The sequence below is a fragment of the Manis pentadactyla genome, chromosome 6 (genome assembly GCF_030020395.1).
Source record: "Manis pentadactyla isolate mManPen7 chromosome 6, mManPen7.hap1, whole genome shotgun sequence".
Lineage (NCBI taxonomy): Eukaryota > Metazoa > Chordata > Mammalia > Pholidota > Manidae > Manis > Manis pentadactyla.
The window spans coordinates 148,486,480-148,513,784 of NC_080024.1; the positions used below are offsets into that span (position 1 = coordinate 148,486,480).

Consider the following 27,305-nt stretch of genomic DNA (forward strand, 5'->3'; position numbering starts at 1 on the left):
TATATACAACATGATCTTTCAGTGTTTACTATTCAGGGCTATTTTTTTGCAACACATGCCAACTAATTACAGAATTTAAAACACACTTATAAGCCATCATGATCACTTATTCATTGCCAGAAGAGCATAGACAGACACGGAAAATTTAAAGTTATCTGAGAATGTGTGTGTGTATGTGTGTGTGTGTGTCTGGTAAGTTACTTGATGAACACTTCAGAATAAATTATACACAGCCAAATTTACTGAAGTATGGTTTTCATTATTTTGTTTGTTTAAAGTTGTTTTCTTTTCAAATAAATCATTATTTAAGGATATCATCTAAATAAATATTGCTGTAAAGATGGTGCATTATAAAGAAAATAGAGAACATTGATGTCATTGATTCTAACATTTTAAAATCATCAAAATTTAATTCTTAAAGGGATTTAAAAATGTATGTTATTCAACACTTGGTCCTACCAGTCATCTACAAGGCACAATCGCCTAAGTCTGTCAAATTAAGAAATTCAGATTTTTTTAAATGGTTCCATTTTTATAAATACTTTCATAATATCAAAAAAAGTATTTCACAAATATTTCATAATATCTACTCAATTTTAAATGTAATGGAATTGGTAAGGGAAATCATAAGTGTCCAAAAGAGAATAGATTTGTAACAAAATGTCATTAAGACTTATTTAAGTCATTTAGAAAGGGAGACCTGCGTAAGAATACATCTGAAAGAGATGCCAGATTAAAAACACCGTATTTTCAAAAAATCGTTAGAAATAAACTTGAAGCTTAAAAGAATACATAAAGGAACTTATCCTATCCCCATCAGAGAGGACATAGGTGATAAAATAGCATGTGTTTAAATAGATAAACACAGGAAATGTATCTAATATGTATAAGATTACATTCCACATGGAAAGAAAAAGAACAGATCCCAATAAGTGCTTCCCAGATGAAGTAAGTGGATACATAGCACAAGGAAGGAGCATGACACTCATATGAAATATACAAACACAACTAATGATGCAATTTTTAAATTTTAAAGTCACCATGCTTTTCCTCCTTTGGGTCGGGGGTAGGTTCAAATTTTCATTTCATGCTTTCGTTTTTAAATCATTTAGTAGAAACAAGTAGCAAATGAAATACTGAAGAGATAAGGTAGCCACCTAATCTCCAGTTAAATGGATCAATCAAATATTCTTTATTCAAGTAATGAAGTTTCAGCTCTGTCTGGCTCTGCTTAGCTACAACAGTGAGATCCTTTCTGTGGTTTGAGTGTCAGATGCTATTACTCAGGCTGCCTTCCAGACAGTGACTGAGACTTTTAGAGATTGCTCTTGATAAAAACTCGTTACCTGCCCCTGATGGATGCTATGCCTAAAATTTGAGCCTCATCAAATTCTGAGTGTATCCTTGTCTAATGTGTATCATCAATCTTATTTTTTCTTGCCAATGTATTTTCATATCCTTTAAATATTTCTGAGGGTTTAATTAGCATTTATCATATTTGGAGATCTGCCTTTATACAAAAAAATACGATAGCAATTTTTCATGTGCCTTGAAACAGAAAATTTTTTTAAAAAATCTAATGTCAGATCTTCATCATTTTATGAGTTCTTATGCTTTGTGGCATTTGGAAGTTCCTAATTGGTTGGTTTCTTTGGATTGTGGCTTACAGGGACCTCAGTGGTACAGGTGACAGCCACAGATGCTGATGACCCCACCTATGGCAACAGTGCTCGAGTGGTCTACAGTATTCTGCAGGGACAGCCCTACTTCTCAGTGGAACCAAAGACAGGTAAAAACGGAAACATGATGCTCCTTGTAAAGTCATTTTTTTACATCATGGCATAGAATTCATATTACCTATTTTTATTCAGTGTAATTGGTACTGATAACAGGCACTACATTTTTCTGATGCTTCTCTCAATATGTGTACTGTGGTAATTATTTATAGAGGTGTTAGCACTTTTTAAGAATATTTTATTATATTTACCTAGGACTTCTACCAAAATTAAACAAATATTGTATATTGAAAAGTCTTTCAGCTGCTGTCTCCTCTGACTGTATAAGAAAATGTGGGCAGGGGGGAAGGGTTGGCCATTTTCCTTAAATGGTGATTATTTATTTACCTTTAAGCTTTATTTTTGTTTTGCTTCCTTTAATTAATTCACACAGGAATTATACACAGTAAAATTTAAATCTCAAGCAGAAATGTCCCTCCCTTCCAGAGGGTTCGGTAGGAGGTTCAGCTTTTTCTTTTGGAGGCTGGTTTGCTCAGGAAAATGAGTGTAAACCTAACAGTTTTAATGATGATCTGCTAAATCAAAACTGAATTAAATGATTACTTTTTAATTTTAGGAGAAAAAAAATTTATGAGTTATAGACTGCCGGGATAGAATAGGTGGGTGGTTAGCTAAATGTAAACTCTTTCAGCTTTTAAAAGCAAAACAGAACATTAAGTAAGATTATAATTTGGAGCACTGTTATCTTGGTTATAACCATTTATCTATTCTGCTTTTCTAGCTCTATGGGTAGGGAGGGAGGGAGTGTGCAGGTGGGTGAGTGCATGCTATTGATTTTCTTCATCACCATGAAAATCCAAATTTTCTCCCTATTTTAATAATGTTGCCTTCATCATGGAGAATTTTTCTTCAAATAGCCAAGTTTATTACTATGAGTACTTGATAGTCCCTGTGATCCTAAATGAATATTTTAATGTCATTTATCCTGTTTTCCATATTTTTTAAATGCCAGTATTAATTCATTCTCAGATCACTGTGGGGGATAAATATTTTAAATGTCTTTTGAGAATGACCGTTATAATGTGCATGAACAGAGAAGTAAATTCAATCCTAGTTCATTAGAATTTTTACATAGAGACAGCATTGCATATTTTGTACCAGTGAAGTGGTAGAGGTCAGAAGCCATCTGCAAAGTCAAATAGAGAAGAAACAATTTGGATTAAGCAAGTACTGAAGGAGAAGTAAATGAAGATATTTGATTTATGATGTGAATCCTATGAATGCAGGTGTGCTCATGGCTATTTTAATGATAGATCTGAGAAGGCTAGATTCAAACACCCACCCATCCCCTTATATATCTACTCTGTGCAGCCTAGAAAGACACTGATGAGTTTCTGACAATTTGCTCACAAGTTATACACCCCTGCATTACATAACCATTCAAAAATAGCATGTACTAATCCCAAGGGTTAAATATTTTCTGCTTAGTGATTGGCTTGTGATTTTTAGCTTTTGTCGTAAGATAATAGGTTTTCATAAGACTAGGGAAGGTAAGACCCTGACTGAGCAATTGGACAGCAGTTATGGGATCAGAATATATAGTATTTCCAACTTAATTTTAACTTTTAATCTCAAGGATTGTGTATTACAGGTGATGAAGAAAATTTTAATTTTGTTTAGAGTTTTTAATGCTGTAGTCATGGTGATCATTGAGATTTCTCTTTCTTCAGTCATTAGTGCAGAGATATCCTGGGAATTTTTGTCCTTTCTGCTAATTTATAATATGTATAATGCAATTTTTGCAAAAGAAATCTGTTTCTGACAAAAATGGAAAGTCTTCAGTCCTTAAAGGCATGGAGATTAGTAAATCAAGACTGAGTTAGTCTTCCTTACTTGGTGCCAGTCTGATTCTTATCTGTGTGAGTAATAACATTATTTTCCACACCGCCAAATCTAAGCATTTTTGAGAAAGTAAAATTTTTAACAAGAAAAATGTTGACAATATGTTAAATCAGGATTATGTAAAAAATAGGCTCGGGGCAACACTGTTAGGTACATTTTTGTAATTTTGTTTAACTTTATTTTTTCTTTTTTAAATATTAACAATAACTGTTACCATTATTAATCACATATCATTAACCCAGCAAGGCTAGACCTCCAAGCCCATATTCCATCTGTAGCACTACTTACAGGCCAGACGGTCAGAGGTATTTTCTACCTTTATTTCTACCTTGATTTCTCCACCCAAAAACAAGAATGCGAATGGCTGCCAAAACCAGTGTTAACAGTTTACTTCAACAGGCAATGGAATGACCCTAGAAACCTATCTTCACAATGTTCACAAACTTACTGGAAGACTTAGAGGTATTATAAGGTGTTCATCTATAAGCAAATAAATACCATTTTTTGATCTATTTGATACATGACAAGATTGACTGCATAATTTGCTGTTCAGAATGAAAATGCGGGCCCCTTCCTCTACTATCAGTAGGATTTCAGGATGTCATTGTCAGAGCACGAAATCAAGCAAGGGCCAGCTTGCCTGCATGGGTCACGTGGCCAGGAAGCTGGCCCGGGAAAATGGATTGAACAGTAAACATCACCTGTCACTTAGGTGTTCCTTCTTAAACATAAGAGGTGTGACTACATGGTACCTGCATTATATATTTTACCTGTATCCTTGCTACATTGTAATTTTATATAAGTATTGTAGTCATTACAAAGGCCCCTTCCAAATATGCCCTTCACACACATTCCATTCTGTGGTCTGGCTCACCGTGTGGAGGGTTCTCACTCCTGTCTGGGCTTGCTGAGGATGGCCTCTCATAGGTTAAAAACCCCTTTCTCAGGGACTCTTCATGCGATGCCAGCTCTGGAATCCTTTCATGTTCCAGAAGCTTCCATCTTGCTGACATTGGCTCTCTCTGACTTTTTATGGTTTTGTCATATGCTTCATTGACAGATAGCCCAAATGATATGAGGCTTACAAGCAAAGTTTAGAAAGAAATACAGACTTATTAGGAGGAGATTCACCTTGTACATCTAATGTATTTCAAAGCCACACATCATGAATACCCCAGCCCTGTGTTACCTGGGACCTGTGGCTGCCTAGACTCCTGAGATTAATCCAGAGCCTGAGTGTACAGAATCCAGGCTCCAGCGATTGTTTGGTTTCCTAAATAAGATTAGATACCAGAGCTGGCTCTTATCTGTTACATAGAGAACATATATAAATTCTTAAGAAGAATCCATAGTTCAGAATATGCTTTTCTAAAAAAAATTGTCAGTGCCCCATTGGAGATTAAAGAATCATTTGAAAATTTACTCCTAGACTAAAATCCAGAGAGTTGTTGAACAATAACAGTGATAAGTTTAGGTTTCATATGTGTAATAGTTTTTGTGAACCTAGATTATAATAAATGAAAAGTTTTGGGTTACTGGGTCAGATGATACATCTCTAGAAAAAATATTATTCAGGAAGCCTAAAAATCTGAGCTAGTTTCTTTCCTAAAGAGCTAAAGGCTATATTCTCATCAGAAGTGGCTTTAAATGATTGACTACTGAAATTAAAGTATATTATTATCATCCATAAAAACCAAAAAAACATAGAGATACAGCTAGACAGTACTGGCCTTTACCACTCAGAGATCTAGTGTTAACAACTTGCTTTGTGTGTATCTGTATAACATATAGCAAAATGAAAATCAAATCTTATGTATGAGAATTCCTTTCCAAATGTAGGCAGTTTATACTTAAAAGTAAAAAGCTGATAAGTGTCATAGAAACTTAGAGATTATTATTTTTTGAATGTCCCTATTTAAATTCATTTCTCTACCAATTATTCCATTCTTGTCAAAAATATGTTTAAAATATTTGAGGTATTTGAAATTACCCTTGCCACCTGTATTACTTTGCAAACTTTGTCATGATTTTTGCTTTTTAAAAGTTATTTATCAGATCACTTGAAAAGACACAATTAGAGGTGTGAAAGATGAGTAACTTGGACTACCGGACTTCTTTCCTAATAATGCTGTATTTCCTTTAGAAAATAATGCCACTAAGCAAAACCATGAAAGGATGAGGCCGCAGGGGTTTCCTTGCTGATCAGTTGAGATGGGATGGGCCTCTCTCTATCATCATAAATGTGCAAGGATGGAAACACACACAAATTGATATTGGGAGGGAAAATGAGAGAGGAATGGAAATAAAAATTAAAACTGAATAGGAAGCTTTTCTAAACATAACTCATTAATTTTCATTATCTAGATGAAACATGCTGACTGGTCAAATATTCAAGATAGGCAACCCTCAATTTAGAAGTTAACCTACTCAAGGAAGTATAATTTAGTGCTTATTATATTGATGCGTTGATGTGTGTATGTGTGTGGCTGTGTTTGTGTTTGATAGCTAGTGCTCAAAACTCAATAAAAATATGGTTACTTATGATAGTATGAAAGTTATATAACTTGGAAACTTGGGAACCAGTAATTAATTGTTTAAATTTTTCTTAAACCCCTGAAAGGCTTTCTTCATCTGTCCCCTCATCCTAGAAACAGTTACCAAATGAGAACATTGTGAAGTGTAAGGAAAGCCTTGTATAGCATAACATAGACATAATTTACACTAGTGCTGAACTTGAACACAACAGGCCATTATTACATGTGTCCACTGAAGAATCACCCTTTAAACAATTTGAATTGGCAGTTTTAAATATTTTGTAAATTTGGAGGCTATACAGCCATTTTTATGCTGACCATGAGGAAAAAAAAAGACTTTTTATCATAATTTGTGTGCAATTATTTTCTGCCTAAAGGACCATCCTCCATCAATCCTTTCTTCCTAAAGGACCACCCTGTTTTGCTCCTGAGAAGTCCGTGGTACTAGACTTACTCTTCCTCAGGTCTGAGTCAGTGAGGATTTAAATTCTGACTTGCCCCTAAAAGTTAGAATCTGTTTAATAAAATACATTCAGCATCTTTCAAGCTATAGTCCTAGCTGGGTATGTAAGACATTATCTTTTATCTTTGTTGGAAAAGGTGGAAGTGCAAGAAACGTTTAAGTAGGATTCCAGACCCCTTATATTTAATTGGTATAGATGGCCTAGCATTGCTAGTTTCAACGTCTGTATATAAATCAATATTAAATATATATGTTTACCTTTGATATTACCTCTGTGTATGCATATATATATACATACTGTATATATTAGGAATAGATGTCATTTTATATATTTACATATAACACACTAAATTCCATCCCATAATTAGATATTATTGCTTAGTATACTTATACAATAATTAAATTAGTAATTTATATGAAACAACTAATGCACTGTAACAATGATTATTGTGTTGTTTCCTCATCAAGCAATGTGAAAGTCTGACATATCTGAAGTCTAAAGGGCTTTCAAAATTCCTTGCCAATGATCAGAAACAAATGGCAACAAAACATACCAATTCTTTTCGTGTTGATTTCCATGAACATAGTCATTCTCATCCATAGTACTCTCCCTCAGACTGTTAGATACAGCAGCAGAGCCACTGTTTGAAATGGTGTTTTGCTTTTTAAACATAAATCAGTCTCATTCTTTTTTCTGTGAAGTATTTCAGTTATTTTGCCAGAAGAGAGAGAGTAGGGACCGTAGCTGAAAGGTTTATAGTGATTTCATGTCACTGGGGATTCAGTTGTTAGGATGAAAGAGAAAAATAGGAGCGGTTTGTCGTCATGTCCTCGCAGGGGTGACTGCCCGTTATTCTAGATAAACAGTTCATTTTATTTATAAGTTGGTATTTCCTGAACCATATTTCCATAAAACCTAAAGATAATCCTCACTGTCCAGTATTGAGATGCCTTGCTTTTCCACATTACACTACTTTCTGTGTGTTGCAATAAAATAATTGTACATAATTATTCTATCCCTTTGGTCTTGCATACGCATTAAGATTATTAAAAATAAAACAACAAAAGGCAGAAACCTGAGCCACTTGCCACCTGTATCAGAGCTCTTCGCTGGTATAAATACAGTGATTCATGATGTGCTTTACTGGGATTTGAAATTTTACAGGAGTCATCAAGACCGCCCTTCCAAACATGGATAGAGAGGCTAAAGACCAGTATTTGCTTGTTATTCAGGCAAAGGATATGGTTGGTCAAAACGGAGGACTTTCGGGGACTACGTCAGTCACCGTGACCCTAACTGACGTCAACGATAACCCACCTCGCTTTCCTCGAAGTAAGCTATTTTGTTAAATGCAGTCTGTTCCTTGCTAGTCTATAAACGTGTCTTTAAATTAAAGGAATTTTTCCAAATACTTCTCAAGCAAATAGTTTTCTTACTACATTCTCCCTCAGTTTTGTTTTCTCAGGGGTGTTCAGAAATACAATACTGAACATTTTCATTTTTCCCGCCCTAATTTCTAAACCAGTTCATGCACATCAAACATTCCCTTCGCACTTCTACCGCATCTTTGAAACACTCAGTTTTTGAAATAAATCAGTCCAAAGAACCAGAAAACCCAAGGCCCTCACTGTAGCTTCTTTTAACCAAAAAAGGAGAAAAAATATAAGTAAAAACATCCTGATTGTAAAAAAAAATTTCATCTCACACTTAGTTGCCTTTTTATAACATTTTGTAATTGGATATGGTATTTATTTACAATGCTCAAGGAAATAAGGAAACCGTACAGGCTACAATGCTGTATAGTCTCTATACTTATGCAATAGAGATAAGGAACAGAGCTCCCTTAGAAATAGATCTTAGACACTCATACTATTGAACAAGGAAGCTTTCTCTGCAAATGTGGTAGTCACTATGTTTTCCTTTAAATATTCCTTTAGGTGTTTCATTTTTATTTTATATATGCCTAATATTTATATTATATAACACATTTAATGGAAAATTACCTTAAGTTTAGCATTTAAAAAATGAACCTATCATTAATTGTTCTCTTAATAGCTTATAATGGGGGAGAAGAGAAGGGTTGCAGAAAAAAAAACTATAATGTAACTGTATTGGGCTCATAATAAAATGAACTGTTTCTCCCTTTTTTAGGTCTACAATGATAAGAATTCATACTTAGAATTTTTGTGGTTTCAGTTGTCATGCATGATTTGATAAGATAGAGCACAATTTTTCTAGCTTGTTAGATACTCTTCCACTTATTAAAGTGAGGAAAGCGAACAGTATGTCACTAATGTTTCTATTTTGTGGGGATTTTCTCTACTAGTTACTATTCTGACCTTGAAATTTTTGAATTTTACCAAGGACACTTCTGGATGTGTGAGAAAAGGTCACTTTAAAATGACAAGCATATCATTTGTAATCATTTCTTTTTTTTTTGAAAAATCAGTAACTTCACAAAATTTAGAAAATTTAGAAAATAGCAGTGATTCCCAGCCTAAAATGTAGTCCCTACATATGGAGACATTTTCTTTCCTCTATTTTTCTCAAAGGAAACCCTTTCTTTTCTCTCCATAAGTGAAAGTGAAAGTGCACCACATTTGAAAACTGAAAGGACATGGAATAGGGTAGAGAAAATAGGGAAAAGTAGACGGTTAGAGAAAATTATATAGGAAGGTAGTGTTGTGGGGAGTTCCCTACCTTCAAAGGGATAGTTCATGAACTTCATCTGCTTCCCAAACTTTTTTTTTTTTTTTTCTGGAGTCGAGGAATGGTGAGGAGTTTTTACAGAAGGAAGTTAGAAGTTACTCTTTCTTTTTTGCTTTTCTCTCCACCACATAATGTCTTTCCTCTTATATCACTGTGCCCCAAATCAGTTCTACACACAATTCACACAAATAATTCTAATCCTTACTAAATCAATGAGCTAAAATAAGACTGATATTGTCTCATAAACTTCCTTATCTAGTTTTCTGAAACATTTTTGATAAAAGAATCTGTTAACTAAATTTCAATCCCAAGTAATCAGAGCAAAGTACTGGGCTGTAATTGTCCATTTAAAGCTTCAGCAATACTAGTTTTTAAATTTTTAGTATGTATGTTATGTTAATTAACTATGTTTTAATTATATTCAGTGATTATCATAATTAGTTTAAATTTATTTTTATCATTAAAATAGCCTATTTCTCATCACTAGAAATACAGAAATGGAGATTGTTCCCATGCCTTTCCTCAGGCCATCATTTCTGCTGTTAACATATCGACTATTATCTAGTCATCGTCATGAAATTTCTTGAGGTGATACGAGATTTGTCATTCGTATCATACTGCTTTAGCATCTTCTTTATCAAAAAATAAAAATGAAAACAAATTAGGCAAAGAGGGTACAAAATAGCCACAGGTAATTTTTCACTGGTTAGTTTGGTGTAAGGTTTTGTTCATTTCTTGTTTTGAATTTCACAGGGTCTTATCAGTATAATGTCCCAGAATCATTGCCAGTAGCTTCCATTGTGGCCAGAATTAAAGCTGCTGACGCAGATATAGGAACTAACGCTGAAATGGAGTACAAAATTGTGGATGGTGATGGATTAGGGATTTTCAAGATTTCTGTTGACAAAGATACACAGGAAGGAATCATTACGATACAAAAGGTAATACTTTTTTAATTTTTATTTTCTTGAGGATAATGTCACAGAGATTACTGAGAAGCCATGGTGGCTTTGATGGAAGAATGTATTAGACAAAATGAATGACCATATGGAACAATAACAATATTGTTATTTTAATTTAAGGAAGAAAAGCTATGCATTTATTTTTAGGTGTCAGAATCATAGAGAATCTTGAATGACATTTGTAATCAACACTCCATTGATGTTATTCTCATAGTTAACTCATAGCCCTTATCTATAGCTCTGTAAGACTAGCAAATGTGCTGTTCTAAATGACCTCCGGTGAGAGATGAATATGCTTCTTAGTTGATTATTCCAGGAATGAAACCCTGAAGTCAATGAATAGCCTTTGTAAGCAAACTAGACAAACACTCCACATTCAGAAAAGTAATATAAACAAACTCGGAAATAGAAACCAAAATGTTGAAGACTTGCTACATTACCAATTATTCCTTTTTAAAATTTATAGTAATTGAAGTGCTTGAAGAATTCATACAGAGCATGGAAAGTTGTGAGGCCTATCATAATTTCTTAAATATAAGTGCAAAGGAGATAGAAAATCATAATCCAAACTAAAGACTTTTTGCAGTGGTATATTTAAGTTCACTCCCAAAACTGATTAGATAGGAGAGAAAATGAACTTACTGCCTCTATTCTGTATAGATATTATCTTTGACAAATGCTAATTTAAAAAAAAAGCAATTATTGCAGGATATAGTTTTCTCAAGTATTTGAAACCCTAAAAATTAAAATATTTATGAACCTCCCCCTCACCAGCACCAATATACTAGGATTTTATGCTAGTCTGACAATCCAGGTGTATAACTCTGTAATTAACACTCCTTAATAATTAACACACATCAATAAAGAATGTTATATTTTAGTTGTTATAGAAAAACATATGCTTGATTTCAAGCCAATGGCCAAAACATTTCTGCAATTATTTCCAGTGGACAGATGCTGCTTTAGCTCAGCTGGTGACAATCTGTGTAAGAAAGTTTTAATAACTAGGATAGGCCAACTGTTAGTAAAATGTTTTGTTTTGTTGTCTAAAATCAAAGGAATGCAACAAAGTACAGTAGTGCTGCTCAAAAATTTCAAAGATTCATCTGAAATCAATCTGCTCATATATAAGAATTTTTAAATATACATGGAAGTGATTTTCATTGAACATGTATATATATTTCATATATCATAATGAGATAGCATAAATTATTGAAGACATTTTTATATATATGCAAATATATATATATTTGATATAATGTATTTGATTCAGTAATGGGAAAAATTTATTCTCAATTCCTTAATATTATTTCTTGAGCTTTAGAGATTTAACTGTTAAAAAGAGAACTATAAAAAGAAAGCTGGATAAGAATACATTTAGTCTCAAGCACAGAACTCAAGAAAAAAAACTCAAGGTGAAAATTAATTTCAGTGATAAAAATAATGTAATTATTACTGTCATAGGTAGGGATTAATATCTGCTAGGCTTTATTTTGGGTAATTTAAAGGCTTTATTTACTTGATTTTCTAAACAATCTCAAAGTATTTTTAGTATAGAGAACACATCAAACTTAAAACTATTTTCAACAGAAGAAAAAAATGGCTAAATAATTCATGATATTTCTGTGTTACATAATATTGAACATTGTTATAACATTGTCCTAGCATATTAAGTAAATGGGTAATTATGATATAAAATATATAATACAAATATGTAATATAGATATGATTGTGTAAAATATTATATATATGTAAAAAAAAGCAGTATTGAAACTTTACAAACCCTATGATTCAAATTTTATGAAAATTGCATTTCTATAGAATGAAACATTGCAAAAAAAATGTTAAAATGTTAACAGTAATTGTTTCTGGATCTCATCTTTACCATTTTGCAGTATAATATGCATTTTGCAATGTGCAGTGTGTAACAATGTTAACAATATGGTATAATTGCAGTGTTATTAGATTCATAATATTTTTATTAAAAGGTCAAACCAAAATATACTTCATTAACAGCACTTCATAATCTACTTTGAGTATTGTGGATGAAAATTCTTTTCCGAAGTAGATATAAGTCACAGATACCAGTCAGTGGGCTTAGATGTAGTGTATTATTAAAGCTTTCTCAGGTATAAAAAAAGACATCATCCCCCGTCTAATGAGTTAAAATTCAAAAACATTCTAAATCCTTTAAACATTTAGATTAATGGATTTTTTATTTTGGATGCTAGAGATTTCCTAGCCTTATACAGCCACGGGAAGGATGTTTTGTACTTACTACTCAGTAATTAAAGACTTATAATTTAGTTATTATGAGAAGGTAGCTAGGTGTTTTAACAATTTCTTGTGCTAAATAAGAAGTCAAAGTAGTGTTATTTTCAGTTTAAATTCTTGGCAACTAAAAATTTAATTTTCTCCAGTGATTTCTCATACATGAATACCATCTAATTTTTGTCCTTTGTTTCTCTTTTGTCCCTTACATTATGTCAATGATTGTTTGGAATAATTAAGCATATGCAGTATACAGAACTTTGAGAAACAATGATGGTGGAAAATTTCACAATTCTACTGCTGTGGTATAAATAACCAGTAAACTACTTAATAGAGCAAATCTTGTTGATTCTGAGCTATTCTAAAGTATAGAATTCAGTTAACTATCTCAAGGATCAAAAAATCACATTTAGGTTAAATGTAGGCCTTCTAAAGACATCCCCCCAGAAGTCCAGGTGTTGAAGCTAACTTGATTTTAGATATCATTTTGAGTCTAGTAAAACATTGTTTATACAAACAATATTAGGCTAAGAAATGAGGAATGGTTTAGTACTTTTAAACATGGTTTGACATTGTTCTGACTTTGCTCATGGGGAAGATTGGTCTGATAAGTTTAAGTTTTATCTGTGTGTGGAGAATATATTTACCATATTGGGGCAGAACCAGTAGATTCAGAAAGTCAAATAGACTATAGTAACAGATAGCATGAGACTTTTGCAAAATTTTGATGATTGTTATAATAGAATGCATATATATTAAGATAGGTGATCTGAGAATTTGCTTTGAAATAACTAATTTAAAAAATATATATATGATATTGATAATGTGCAGATGATATCTACATGGAAATAAAATTTCACAGTGTTATTCATACTAAACATCTTTACAGTTAGCAAATGTTGCTTCACAATTTCCTCCTACCCTCCTTCTGAGTATATATTAAATACTGTGGAAATTACTTGGCATAATCAGCCTAAGTTTCATTTCCAAAACTCCCTATGCCCCAAAGTCATTTTTTTAAATTGTGATTTTGCATTGTCTGATAATACATTCCAGGGCCTAACCTACTCTCAGGGTTCTTACCAATATTGAAATAAACAAACATAAGTAGGTAGTCCCTGTAAGCATTGATTAAAAAGTGGAAATGATATATTTACTTTTCTCTGCAGTTCAGACTTAATGAGTACTGAATTTTTTCACTTATAAAAATGATTTATGGTATTACAGGTTCACTGGTTTTTAGATGAAAAACTATTAATCCATACTTTTTCATTTTCGAGCATTTTGTTCAAAAATGCAATTCACGTTTGCCCTGTTTAGATACCTTAAGTAAGGTTCATATTCCAACTCCTCATATGGACATCAGAGACCTAGTGGACCCCTAGAATCATGAGACTTGTGTTCGCCAGGTGCACATCCCACTATTCCGCAGACCCGTTGGGAGGCCCAGAGAGGACACTCCAGCACGTTCGATTCCCGGAAGAGCTCCGGCTCCCTCTGGCTCTCCCCCATCCCCTCCTGTGGACACACCTCTGCCCTGCCCCCGTGCCCATTTCATCTCACTCAACTTCCAAATCTGGCAAATTGTTTCCATTCTTTCTTCTTTGGTCCAAGTAGGTCAACAAGGGAGGTAAAACTGTCTGTACAATTTGTTTTTCTTGTCCAAGGAAGGGTGTGTGTGTCCCTTGGAGCTGGTCTGATAAAAGTGTAATGAAGATGTCTTGGTTCCACAAGGGTCAGCGTTTGTTCATAGACTCTGCTGTGGCCACGGGCATGTGGGTGGACATCCAAAGCTCCGCAGAAGTGTGTGCAGGAAAGCTCAGGCCCCACTTCGCCAGCCAGCTGGCCTCTAAGACTTGAATATGGCTAAGGAGTCCAATAGTGTGTAAATAACTCTTCCCCAGCTAGGCGGGGAAAGGGAGGCTTCCTCCCAAAGTTAACCACCTGTGCAAAGGTTTGCCACAAGCAAAGCGTCTTAAGTTCAGAGAACTCAAAATAGGACAGTTTTCCTGGAGTCTAGCATAGAAGGAGACAGTGGCAGCAGCCAAGAGGCAGCCCAGGGAAGGGCTCCTCATGCCTCCTTCGCAAGGCTGCTGCAGCAAATAGGAACATACATGGACAATGATTTGCAAGTAAGAATGGATTATGAATAATAAATATTTAAAGGTATTTTAAGGTCCAGCTACAGTAAAATATTCTATGGAGTAGGAAATAACAGTTTTTTAAAAAAACATTTCTTGAGCTCATAGTATTGGAACTGTAATCATTCTAACTCGTTTCAAGCATTCTGCTTCTTTCCAAAGGACTGGACTGTATTAGAAAGACTATCGATACTAATATACCTTCAAAATGTCACTTCCCTGGTCATAGTCAAATTAGCACACTTTTAAAAAAATTTTAAAGCCTTGAGTCATTTCTAGTTTCTTTTCTTGCCTCTTCTTAATCCATAATAGCTCATGGCTGTGTGTATGTTTTTTCTACTCTCTTTGTCACTAACCTAAGGCTGGCTATCATGGTTTCACTCCAAAACTATTTTAATAGCTCCTGAGCTCCTGAGCTGCTTCTAGTTTCTTCATTCTTAAATCCTCCCTTTTTATTAAAATTCCTGTTTAAAACTTGATACCACTTTATTATTTTTAGTCCAACTAGATTGAAAAGAATCTACCTCATACTAGGGGAATAAGAAAGTGATACAACAAATTGAAAGGAAGCAGTGACATCATCATTAATGAGGTTATTTACTTAGAAATTCTAAAAGAAATCATTGAAGAGTTGTTAGAATTAATGAGAGCTTTCAATAATGAGAGCTACAACAGTAAGCTAAACATCAATAGCATCACTATAGCTCCTGAGAACAGGTGTATGAGCTCTGGTTTTCAGACCGACCACAGTGGCTTCAGCCCCCAAGGAGATAGATGTCTGTGGAATGCCCATACCTCTTGTCCACATCCTTAAAAACCTCCGTCTTTAAGCAGTGTAGTGTGCTGGCTGCCAATAGGCAATCTTTACTCCCAACTCCAAATGCTTTTGCATCATGAGACCAACAGTACCTCAATTCCCTATTTCAGAAGAGTGCCTTTGCTTACATTTTTTTTTTAAACGGAAGTCTCTTTGGAGTGGTTTTCTCAGAATGAAGGAAATCTGTCCTTAAGATTTTCTGACTCTCTCTGTCAGAGCTAACAACTGCCTTATGGCCCTCCAGGACACAGTGTTGGTTTTTCAATTCTACTTATCAAGATTTCAGTGAACTTGGGGTCCGTACTCCATTCCATGTAAAACATTTCCAGAAGTTCCTCACAAGGAATCACATATCTCTTCAATTCAGCATATTCTTTCTGTACCAGAGAATAATGGACTCATCTTGTGAAAAAGGAGGCATTTTTTTTGAGTCTGAGTTGCAGAGGCATTCTAAAACCAAGAAATCCTGGAAGAAGACAAAATGAAATCTTCCATTTTTCTCAGAAGTATTTTTAATTTTTCACTGAACTGAATAGAATGCCTTGGGTAGTCCATAAAAATGAACCTTTTTTTTGATAGGTTTTCCAGTCTTTCCTAACAATGGGAAAAAGTTTGCAATCAGGCATGGCTAAGGATGTTGACAAGATTTTTGTTAAAGATATATGTATGAATTCTGATGATTCTGAATGTCTCTAAATGTTACTTCACATTTGGATAATCGAATTCCAATAAATAGAGTCATTTCTATTGGAATTAGGTAATTTTGTACCTGTGAACTATGCTTGATAATCATCTGAACTTATTTTCTCTCTGCTCTATAGTATAATAAAACTATAGTCCATTGCTTTTTCATTAACAGTGCACCATCATGGTTATAATGAGATTTACTTCAATCTGAGCAAGTAATTGTTATATCTTGAAACATTTACATATGCTAGACTTTGTATAGGGTGACCTTAGGAGCACAAAGAGAAGAACAGAAAAATATCTTTTTTAAAAGTGTTGGAAAAAGAAAAGTAAGTACAGAATTGTGGAAGATTACTTTCAGTTCTGCTGTTATTGCTCCAGTGTCTTATATAGAAAATGTTTATTAAAATGACCAAGTTTGCAGTCCCCATAAGGTTAAAGATTTGTGTAGGTGTTGTCATAGAATTATTTTTTTCATAATTTATGCTTTCTATGCATTAGGAATAAACATGATTATGTATTTTAAATATTTAAAAATGATTACAAACTACAGTGTTAAGCAATTAAAATGCAAGCTATTTTTGTGGACATTTATAAATGATTTGATGATAACCTTCACATCAAAGTTACCAAGCTTTGGCCAGTTACCAAGGGCTCCAATGTTTGTTCACAAAGCATAAACATAAATATTATCCCATGTGATTGAAAACTATGACTTTTCTTTTCACCTAGGATTCTTTCTGTTTACATTTCTGTATCATAATTTACAGTGAGAGAAGTTTTAGTCTTTTCCTTTTCCTTTGAGATATGGCAATTCTTCCTCTAATGTACTTTAGTTTCCAATGTAAGACCTCAGTTAGGATTAAATATGGAATTTTGCTTCTATAAAGGCATTACTGTAGCATTACAATACAGTAAAAAATGAGCATTTTCAGGATACATTTCTTGTGAAGGATAAGTACACATTCAGTCTGGCACGTGGATGACTTGTTTGATGGCTCACATTGTCACACTGTCAAATGATGTATTTAAGCTTCTTCAGGTCATTTCTGTGCTATCTTTATAATCTCCTTATATTCCTACCCTAAAAAAGCCTGGATGAGGTCCAAACCACCAAATAATGGAGCGTTAATATGGAGGTATTGATAATGAGGCCAGCCTCATTTGCTGCAGGAGGAGGTGTTATGCATAGTGTCCTTTCAGCCTTGAACTCAGCTGCACACACTTCTAAGATCTGTGGTTTACTGTCTTGTTATTGAAATGTGTCCTTTGTCTAATACTTGCAATAATGAGGAGCTAATTCTCAGAGTCAAGTATGTATTTCAGCATTTCATAAAAAGCTGCTGATGTGTGGTGGAGGAAAATCAAACCCACAGCATTTCCAATTTACTTTTCGTCTTCTCATTACATGTTTCTTTTAAAGATTTTATTCAATTAATCCTGCTGCCATGGAGGCACATTTCTCAAAATGGAGCAAAGATGTTCCTCTCATTTGACTGTGAAAAGCCATCCATTTTGGATTATTCTAATTTTAAAGGCTGCATGGGATAAGATTAATACAGTAACTCTCATTTAGTGAGCTTCTGAATTACAGAATGCATTTTCCAATTTATTCAAGTGATTGTTACTGTGTATAGTTAAGTAGATCCTAACATTATTTTAATCGTTATGCACAGGTGCAGGTATATAGACTGTTATTTGCTTATTAAGGTTTAAACTTACTAGCTTTTGAACAATCAAGATTAGAGATGAATTTAGGGTCTTAAAAAGAAAATAAGAAATCAATACTCTGCTAGTAATGTAAATGTCACCACATGATAGACTCCTTCAAAGAGACTAAGACCATGTTTGCTTAGAAGTATTTTGTGTTTTCTTTGATTTCCACACATCAGAGCGGCGTTCTCAAAGTATGTGTATTTCAAAGGCATTTTCCACTGAGTCCATCATACATTCTTCTTCTTTTTTTTGCTTAGCACAAGTCACAAATAATGTACAATTTTCCTTCTGCCTTTTCCTATGGTGTTATTTCCTAAATTAGTTTCAATGGTAGGATTCAAAGAGGTATTTAAGAAATAGGTAACAGGATTTAGTGACTGTATAAGGAAAGTGGGAGAGAGAATTTAAGGGTGAAATTACTATGAATAACTGGATAAGTAATTGTGCTGTTCCTTCAGGATGGGAGTGTGGAGATGATTAATATTATTTGGGATATATTACATTTGAGGTACTTGTGACATCTGGTAAATACATCTAGGAGGTCATGAGTAAGTGGTCGCAGGACCAGGGAGAGGTCTGAAGTACAAATTCAGGTTTGGGAGTCATAGGCACATGCATGGCAATTAAAATTAAAGGAACAATTGAGAAATCCATAAGGCATGTATATAAAATGAGGGAGAGAATGATTTGGACATTACTTGATGAAACTGGAAACTTTAAGTTAGCAGGGCAGGGAAAGATTCAGGTAAGGTAAATTGTTTTATTCTTCCAGGAATAAGGTATTTTAAGAGTTTAAAAATAACTGATGGGCAAAGCAAATAAATAAAAATTCATGTTGCGGTAAATACAAGAAACTGCATGTGTTTTGAGAGAGGAGGGCTGCCTGCTGGGACGAGGGGCAGGGGCTTGACATGTGCCTTTCATTGTCAGTGGCTAACCTGGGTTTGTTCCAAGAATTTAAGAATGGACGATACATGTTCTCTTGAGGCTGATATCCAGAATTAGTACAGAGTCACTTCCAACACATTATATTGATCAGAGCAAGATAGGTCAGCCCAGATTCAAGGAGTAAGGGGGAAAATATATATGAAAAGAGAGGAGCAATGAAATATTGTGGACATTAGGAAGGTAGAAAAAAGATTTTGAGCCCAGTTCTGCTCCAGAGAAACTAAAAAAACCTTCCTTACACTGACACAAAATGACAACGGTCAGATTGACTGTCAGATCGGCTGACTTCCACCAGTCTTCTGTGCACTGTCTGCATTACTCACAAAGTAACTGTGTGGCTCAAAGTCAGTTAATATTTGCCACTGTTTGAAGAAGGTTCCCAGGAAAGCATAAGCTACACCCTCGTTGGGTTGTAATCTGAACTCAGCTTTCCTGAAAATGTATGAGACCTTTCCGTGGGGGTCACTGGGTACAGTCAGTATGCCCAGTGGCAGTGGAGATCCTGGCACAGTAAGGGAATCCATCTGAGCTCTAATGTGAACTGGGTTTTAGACACTGGGCAGGACTATAGTCCTTTGCAAGGCTTGTGTTTATTTTCAGCTTATAAAATCAAAACAGTCTACCTGAATTCACAGTAGGAGGTTGTGGTACACAGAGGAGCCCTACCCCGAATGATATCAATGTCCTAATCCCTGGAACCTGTGATTTTACCTTATGTGGCAAAAGGAACTTTGCAGATGCACTTAAGGGGCTTATAATGGGCTGATGATCCTGGAATATGTCATTGGGCTCAGTGTAATCACAAGGGCCCTTATGAGAGAGAGGCAGGCAGGAAGATTCAGTCAAAGGAAGAGATGTGGTACGAGAACCAGAGGATGCACCGATACCCTAATGCGGAGGAAGGGAACGTGTGGCCTATAGAAGCTGGAACGATTCTCCCCTGAGGCCTGCAGAAGGAACACAGCCCTGCTGACATCTAGCTTGACACTTGTGACCTCCATACTGCAAGAGAACAAAGGAATGTTTCCAAAGCCACTGCATGTGTGGAAGTTTGTTATTGCAACAGGAGGAAATTAATACTGAAGTCAAAGTGGAACATTTCTGTGAGAAGCTGAGCCAGAAAACAGAACATAAACGAGAAAGCAAGATACCTGTTAATTAGTATGGGTAAGAATCTGGGTAGGCCGACCTAGGCGTTCTGCGTTCAAGTTAAGTTAAAATACTACAGGAGGGCAGCACGCATTTTGGGGATAACAGCCCTTTTTCTCTCTCTCCTGAATCTCAGCACTCCCATGTGAACTGCTTGCTTCCTGTGCCTGGTTTACGGGGCTTACCCCACGTTCTGCCTTTGCCATCATTCTGGGATTAACTGCCACTCTTTTTAAACACCTGCTCTTGGCATCCTCTGGTCCTTGGACCACACCTCTTCCTTCTGAGTCTTCCTGCCCGCCTCTCATAAGGGCCCTGTGGTTAATTGAGCCCAATGACGTATTCCAGGATCATCTTCCCGTTATAAGCCATGATGAAGGCATCCCCAGGGAGCCTCCAAATACTGAATCATACATATAACAGTTTGGAAAATACCTTTCCTTCTCTATAAAAATACTTAATTGCCCAATACGGATATGTTTTATGATTCACAAAAAAATTTCAAGACAGTTAGAATTTCATACAGCTGTTAAATCACTTGCAACTGTCAAAGCAAAAGTCACTCTGGACAGAGCTGAACAGGTCAGGCGAGACTTGAAGGTATTGAATCGGGGAAGGAGGCCACAATTCAGTCTAAAAAACCCAGGTGAGACAAAGGGCTGGAGATCTTGACAGTGTTGTGGGATTGGTGGGTGAGGGAGTGGGAGTGCAGAGGGCTTCTGTGTTTGCTAATTGGCTTTACCCAAAGGAAAAGTAAATTTTCCTGTATCTTCATGATGGCAGGGAGGTGGTTTTACAACTTGGAGCAAGGCTCCCTGAGAAGGCTGCTCCTGCCCTCCGAAGCGAGCAGCTAGAGGCGCTGTCTTCCTTGCAGATAACTGAGGTTCCTGAAGGAAGGTATTCGGGGGCTGTTAACAATGGTTAGAGGCTTAAAAAAAATTCACATCTCAGAGGGGCAGAGAACTGGTTTTCTAAAGTAACTGCTCTAAGAAAAGAGAGGTCAGGGGCCCTAGAATCAGGAAGAAGCCTGACTGAATTCAGTCAAGCTGAAGGTAGCATTAAAGCCTGCTCGGGGCACAGCCCGGGGAGAGGAGGGACTAATGGCAGTGGTGCAGATAAAGGTGTGTATTGCTTTCGCAAAGTGCTTGGGGAATAACTTTGTAACTTTTACAGTTGTATTTAAATGTACAAAATTGTTCTTACTAAGATACATTTTTCAAGATTGTAGATCACTTTTAAAGTTCCAGGAAGTAGTAGATTTAGATAGAGTAAGATAATCATAAAGAGAAAGTTATGGTTGAGGGTTATTTTTTCATAGGCATGGTCTCAGTTAAGCCCATTTACTTAGGAAAAAAGATTTATATTGATCAAGAAGTAGTGAGAATATTGAAAGCAACAGGATGTGCTTTGATCTAAAAAATGCAAAATGGCTGGAATCTCCAAAGAAAAAACTGTTTTTAAAGATGACAAGCAGTCTTAGTGTTTCTATGCAAAATCAACATTAAACACAAGAAACTAAATATATAGACATGTGCTTGTGTGCACACACACTGACAAGCCCTAGTGGCACCATACTGTCATTAAAAGAACAGAAGGAAGCATTTCCAGAAGGATTTACCTTGGATCAGTTCCCAAACATCCGCAACAGCTTCTGTCAAAAGTGCAAGATCTTAACATTGAGCTTAAATGAGAGCCTATTTGGCTATAGACGAGAAGCCAGGCTACATGGAGAAAGAAAAATAAAGTGCAATGATTTCATTAAATGATTCAAGATTATATTTCAGCTTTGGTTTTGCTATGGAAGAAACTAAAAATGTCAAGGGGTACTATTTAGACCCCACTGTTTTTTTTTTCTGTTTTTTTTTTAATTCAAGAGATGACTATTATAAGCTGACTTTACTGAAGACGGAGGCCTAGGTGTCATGGGGGAAACAGAAGAGAAAGACGTAGTCTTTACTTTGCATTTCATATGTTCATAACCCAATGGGAAGTAATGGCACTAGTCATAATATAATAGTAACACAGCAAATATTTTTACAGTGATTTCCCTGTATCAGGCACTGTTCTAGATGCCTTAAATTTTTAAATAATTTGCAGCAATCCTGTGGGGTCGGTGATGAGGCCAGGTATCTAAAATGTGATAATATCATACAATATGATGCCCTAGTTATTCCTAGAGCCCTAGGAATGCCCCACTTCTTAGTCAGAAAGGGAATGGGTGGTGGATGGGCATGGCTTCGAGTTTACATAATGTGCCCGCCCCCAGCACAGCTGTAATTCTGGGCTTTCACTAGAACTCTGATGTTGGGTTTTTGCATCAATAGAACCAGCTTGCCCTTGTGTCTTTTCTGATGCACATTAAAGCTGTGTGTACAACTCCATGTTTGTAGTTAGCTCTCAATATAAAGTTTTATTTTTTAGTTAGGTAAGGGGCTTATGGGAACACTCACAAAGAAAGGTGATAGTTGGTCTCAAAAAAATGTCAAGAGGAATAGCAAACTTACATGAGAAGGAAGGAGCAGCAGGTGATATGTGCAGCTTCTGGAGAGTAGTTCATTTTAATTGTAGGGAAAAGGGTGGGAGGAAGAGGAGTTAGTATCTGATCTGGAAAGGTAAGCTTCTCTGAGGCTTCCTGGGTCGGGATTGGCCAAAAATGGCCTGCGTCTTTGTGGACAGCTCAAAAGCTAAGGATTGCGGTACAGTTTTAAATGATTGAAAAAAAAATCAGAAGAAGAATGTTAAGTGATACATGAAAGTTATGTACAACTCAGGTTTCTGTGCCTGTAGATGAAGTGTGATAGGCACCTGGCCACACGAATTCACTTACATGTGTCAGAGAACACGTGACCTGCAAAACCTAATTATTGACTATCTGGTCCTTACAGGAAAAGGTTGCTGAGCCCTGCCACAGTCTTAATGCTTATTTATTTTAATCCTAAAGTCCGTCATCCTTCATTGACAATAAATTGAAACAACCTATTTTATAGTTCGGGAAAGAATATACCACACAAGTCTGCTGCTTTCTTTCAGTGTGTCTCACATAGATGTCACTTGACAGATGACAAAGCGAACTCTAGCGGTCCCAGAATGGCTCTAGTGGCATCGCTAGTTTGGGTCTACATTTGTTATTTTAACTTTTTCTCTGAGTTCTTATTTTAACTTCCCCCCCCCCAAATATAACCTTGCTCATTAAATCCAATAGTTAGGGAATGTATTGCTTATATATAGAAATCAAGAAGAAAGAGAAACGGGAATTAAAATTTTATTGCAAAAGCTTTTTCTTCAGTTCGTTTAATACCCTATCCAACACACCATATCCCTCTTTGAGAACTAGATGTCTAGCTTATTCGGAGTTGCTCTGGAAATCATTTCGTGTAGCAATTCCTTTTATCTGTAATCTTGATTCATAGCCATTCCTATGAATTCTTTTATTGTTTTATTTTCATAAAGCTTTCAGGCAACCAATCATCATGCATGATACCGTTTCTTTATGATTCATTGGCAGCCAGATGTCAATACCTCATGTTGTTGCATTTTAGACACATTTCAAAAAACAACTTGCTATAAAATAATGGCTTTCATTTGTGCAGTAAATTTTAAATGATTCTCTCCTAAGTCATCAAACTTTTACTTGTGTACAGGACAACTTTGTGTCCCTTTTGGTAAACCTACATGAGTGTCTTCAAATTTGTGGTTTTGAATTGACTTAAAAGCTGATGATACACAGGAATTTTTAACACAAGCTATCATATGTGGACACATACATAAAAATCAGATTTCTCCTATAATTTGTCAATTGGATAAGCAGGGTAAGAACAAGCTAAATAGGTTAGTATCCAAAATATTTGTATATTTAGAGTTTCTAAATAAATGTATTTGGATAAATAAGAATGGTTTGTTAGCAGTACCCAAATTAAGTATTGGGTTACATGTATGGGCCCAAGAAAATTTTAATGATGAGGTCAGTTTCTTACAAGAAGATGTGCATCACATTTACCTGATGAGCCTTTTAAAAATATATAGGCATGTGCCTCATGCTAGATCTGCTGAAACAAATCTTGGAAGGGGCGCCAGGCATGTGTTAGAAAGTTGTCCTGGGTGGTTCTCATTCTCACCTTTGGTTGAATCACTGGGCTATAAATATTTTAAGATAATAGGCAACAAAAAAGGTGGCCTCATAAAAATATCACTGCATTTGTTAATGAGGTATTGTCTAGGGCACTGTCCCCACATGCCCCAGCCTCTTCACAGGAAACTTGAGGTAAAAATTCCAAATGCATTTTCCCATAGCAGTTCTGTTTAGTTTTGTAGTCAAGAAAAGCAATATACCTTTTACTGTTTCTTCCCCTGTCTTTCACTTCAGCCATCGGGATTCTCTAGGACAAAAGTATGGTTCAGTTGTAAGGCTCTTGTGGACTAGATATCTACATTCTAGTTTTTTCTCATTCAACAGGAATTTATTGAGCCCCTTCTATGTACCAAACTCCTAAGAGGCACTGAGAATGCCAGTGATGATCCAGACAGTCTGAGCTGGTGTTCTCCTGGGTGGGGCAGGTGTGAGGCCAGGAAACAATAAGTGCACCCTGGTCTAGATCCTGTAAACCTGTTTTGAGTACTTACACATTTCTCCCTCAGTATTATTTAGAAATGAGCCATGGAATCTCTTTACTGTAATATTTGTGCACAAACACACACACACATACACATAGTTGACATGGGATCACTTTTTGGTAAATTCACTGGCAAATTTTTGGAGATATGTGACAATTTGAAAACATTTTCTTTTCTCTACTTTATTGTAAGAGTATATAATATATATAACACAATATATGTGTTAACCAACTTTATTGTCAGCAAGGTGTCTGGCCAACAGTAGGTTATTAGTAGTTAAGTTTCAGGGAGTCGTAAGTTATTCATGGACCTTTGACTACACAGGGGTTTGGTACCTCTAACCCCTGGTTGTTCAAGGATCAACTGTAATAACACAATATACATGCTTATATTTTATATGTACATGGGTGTTTGTATATATGTGTGTTATATTATATATAAGCAGCATGTATATATATTCATATATATACACACCATATATAAAGTGTGTTTATATAGATATATCCTATATTATATTTCTATAACTACATTGTTTTATTTAATATCACATCCTTTTGAGATGAGTTGGGATGTATGGTTATCTACATGTGTGCACACCCATATGCCCATATACATGATAGATGAATTTAGATTACAATTCTTAACATTACATTTTAGCCCATTTTTCTTACTTTTTCTTAAATAACCAGTAAGTAAAAATGACAAGTAAATTATGCTTTGTATTTGATAGTATTTCTGTCAAAGTCTTCTTAAATTCTTTTTGGTTTGCATTATTAAATATAAAGAATATTTTGGGACAGTTTTTTATTGGTGAGATCGAGATTAAAAGTCACAAAAAGCTATGACTCTGTATCCCTTGAAGAAAGAGAGGCATGTTATTGTCACAGACACCTTTAACATGGCATGTGTATAATTTTTTTTTTCGCAGAAGGTGCCTCACTGGTGCAACATTTAATTGCCATTAAAACTTTTTTTATAAGCTGCCACTCAGTTTGACTTGGGTCTGGTCAACAGTAGGTTATTAGTGTCTGGCCAACAGTATTATTGAGTTATCCACTATTTTTGAGGAAAGCGTTAGCATGTTATTCTCGTGGACACTTACAGAACAGAGATTCTGGAACATAACTGTCAACCATCTAATACAAATGAAGAGAGATTCAGGGACCGCTAATGGAGGCACAGTAAAGGCCCTAACAATGGGCACTTCACTGAGAACTGGTTGTGTTTTCAGAATGCGTGATAAACTCAGCAGGCCCCCTCTTACTACCTTGGGTGCTTCTGGAGCCCCTTAAAGTGCAGGACTGTGAAGGGAGTCCCTGAAATCAAAGAAAATCATCTTTTAAATGAGAAATTCAATGGAATTTCTCTTTCATTGGCACCCTAGATAGGGCAATTGAATAACATAGTTGAAGAATGTTATGCTGATGGTCCCTGTTGGAAAAGATTTTTAAATCTTATCAGTTGTCTTTCAAATAATATGCTCAAGACCTGCATTGGTGCATGCCGTGTATGGCCACGGAGTGGGTTCAGTTAGCTGAAAGTTAAGTGTCTGTGCGTCAGAAAGGCAGCACAGATTCTGATTGGCATTATTATTTATTATTTTTAAATGCTGATGGCACATTTTCAGGGCTGAGTCCTTCCTGTGCTTATTGACATTCATAAATGAAAAGGCTTTGCTCTGCTGACAATTTCATTGGTAATTTAATTTCTCTAATAACTTTCTTTACAGGACCTGGATTTTGAAGCCAAAACAAGTTACACCCTGCGGATAGAAGCTGCAAACAAAGACGCTGACCCTCGCTTTCTAAGCTTAGGGCCCTTCAGCGACACAACGACTGTGAAGATAATGGTGGAAGACGTGGATGAGCCCCCGGTGTTTTCCTCGCCCCTGTACCCCATGGAGGTGTCAGAAGCTACCCAAGTTGGGAACATCATTGGCACAGTAGCAGCTCATGACCCAGATTCTTCCAACAGCCCTGTGAGGTAAAACTCCTTTTCTGCAGCTTTACCACAACCTTGTATCCACAACTCATGTTTCCACATTATGATACTTTTGCTTCATAGCAAATAAAACTAGTTTTGTATCTGTATTGAGCCATAGCAGCGGAAGTGAAATAGGATCAGAACTCAACATTTTACTAATTTAAAAGCGTTTCACCTGATTATCCAAGGTCATTATTATGTAGCAGTATTTTTAGGCATCCGTTATTATCCGCAAGCCATAGCTTATGTTCCTATTCAACCAATCATCCTGAGCTCCTTCAAAGAAAACTGTGTTCAGAGATGAAATAATGCATCTCCTAGTGGTAGGATACTGCATGTACTAGAAAACTAATTTTATAAACAATGCACATTAGGGATTCATTTTTAAACAAATCTTTTTCCATATTGGTCTATTTGGATAGCATGTGTTTGTTTAGTTTATTATTTCGCTTTATAAAAAGTAAAATAATGTTTACCTATAGATAAGGATTATTTTTAAATGTCCTTTCAGTGATCTTATATCAAGACTAGGCACATTGTTATAACCAACTAATCTCTTTAGAAATAACAGAATTATGATATTTAAGCATTTCAAAATATCACAACATTCTGCTTCACACTTTTAACCTAAAATTCATAATCTGAGATTTACATGTATGTTTTAGTGTATGCATG

The 27,305-nt window shown here is 35.5% G+C and overlaps 1 protein-coding gene across 2 annotated transcripts in view; it reads left to right on the forward strand.

Annotated features, from left to right (window-relative positions):
* Positions 1-27,305, forward strand: part of CDH7 (cadherin 7) — a 124,882-nt gene that overhangs the window by 61,913 nt on the left and 35,664 nt on the right. For both annotated transcript variants that reach the window (XM_036876771.2, XM_036876768.2), the window contains exons 4-7: positions 1,670-1,789; positions 7,801-7,968; positions 10,099-10,286; positions 26,377-26,630. In XM_036876771.2, coding sequence (XP_036732666.2) covers positions 1,670-1,789; positions 7,801-7,968; positions 10,099-10,286; positions 26,377-26,630 — 730 coding nt within the window. The remainder of the gene's footprint in view (positions 1-1,669; positions 1,790-7,800; positions 7,969-10,098; positions 10,287-26,376; positions 26,631-27,305) is intronic.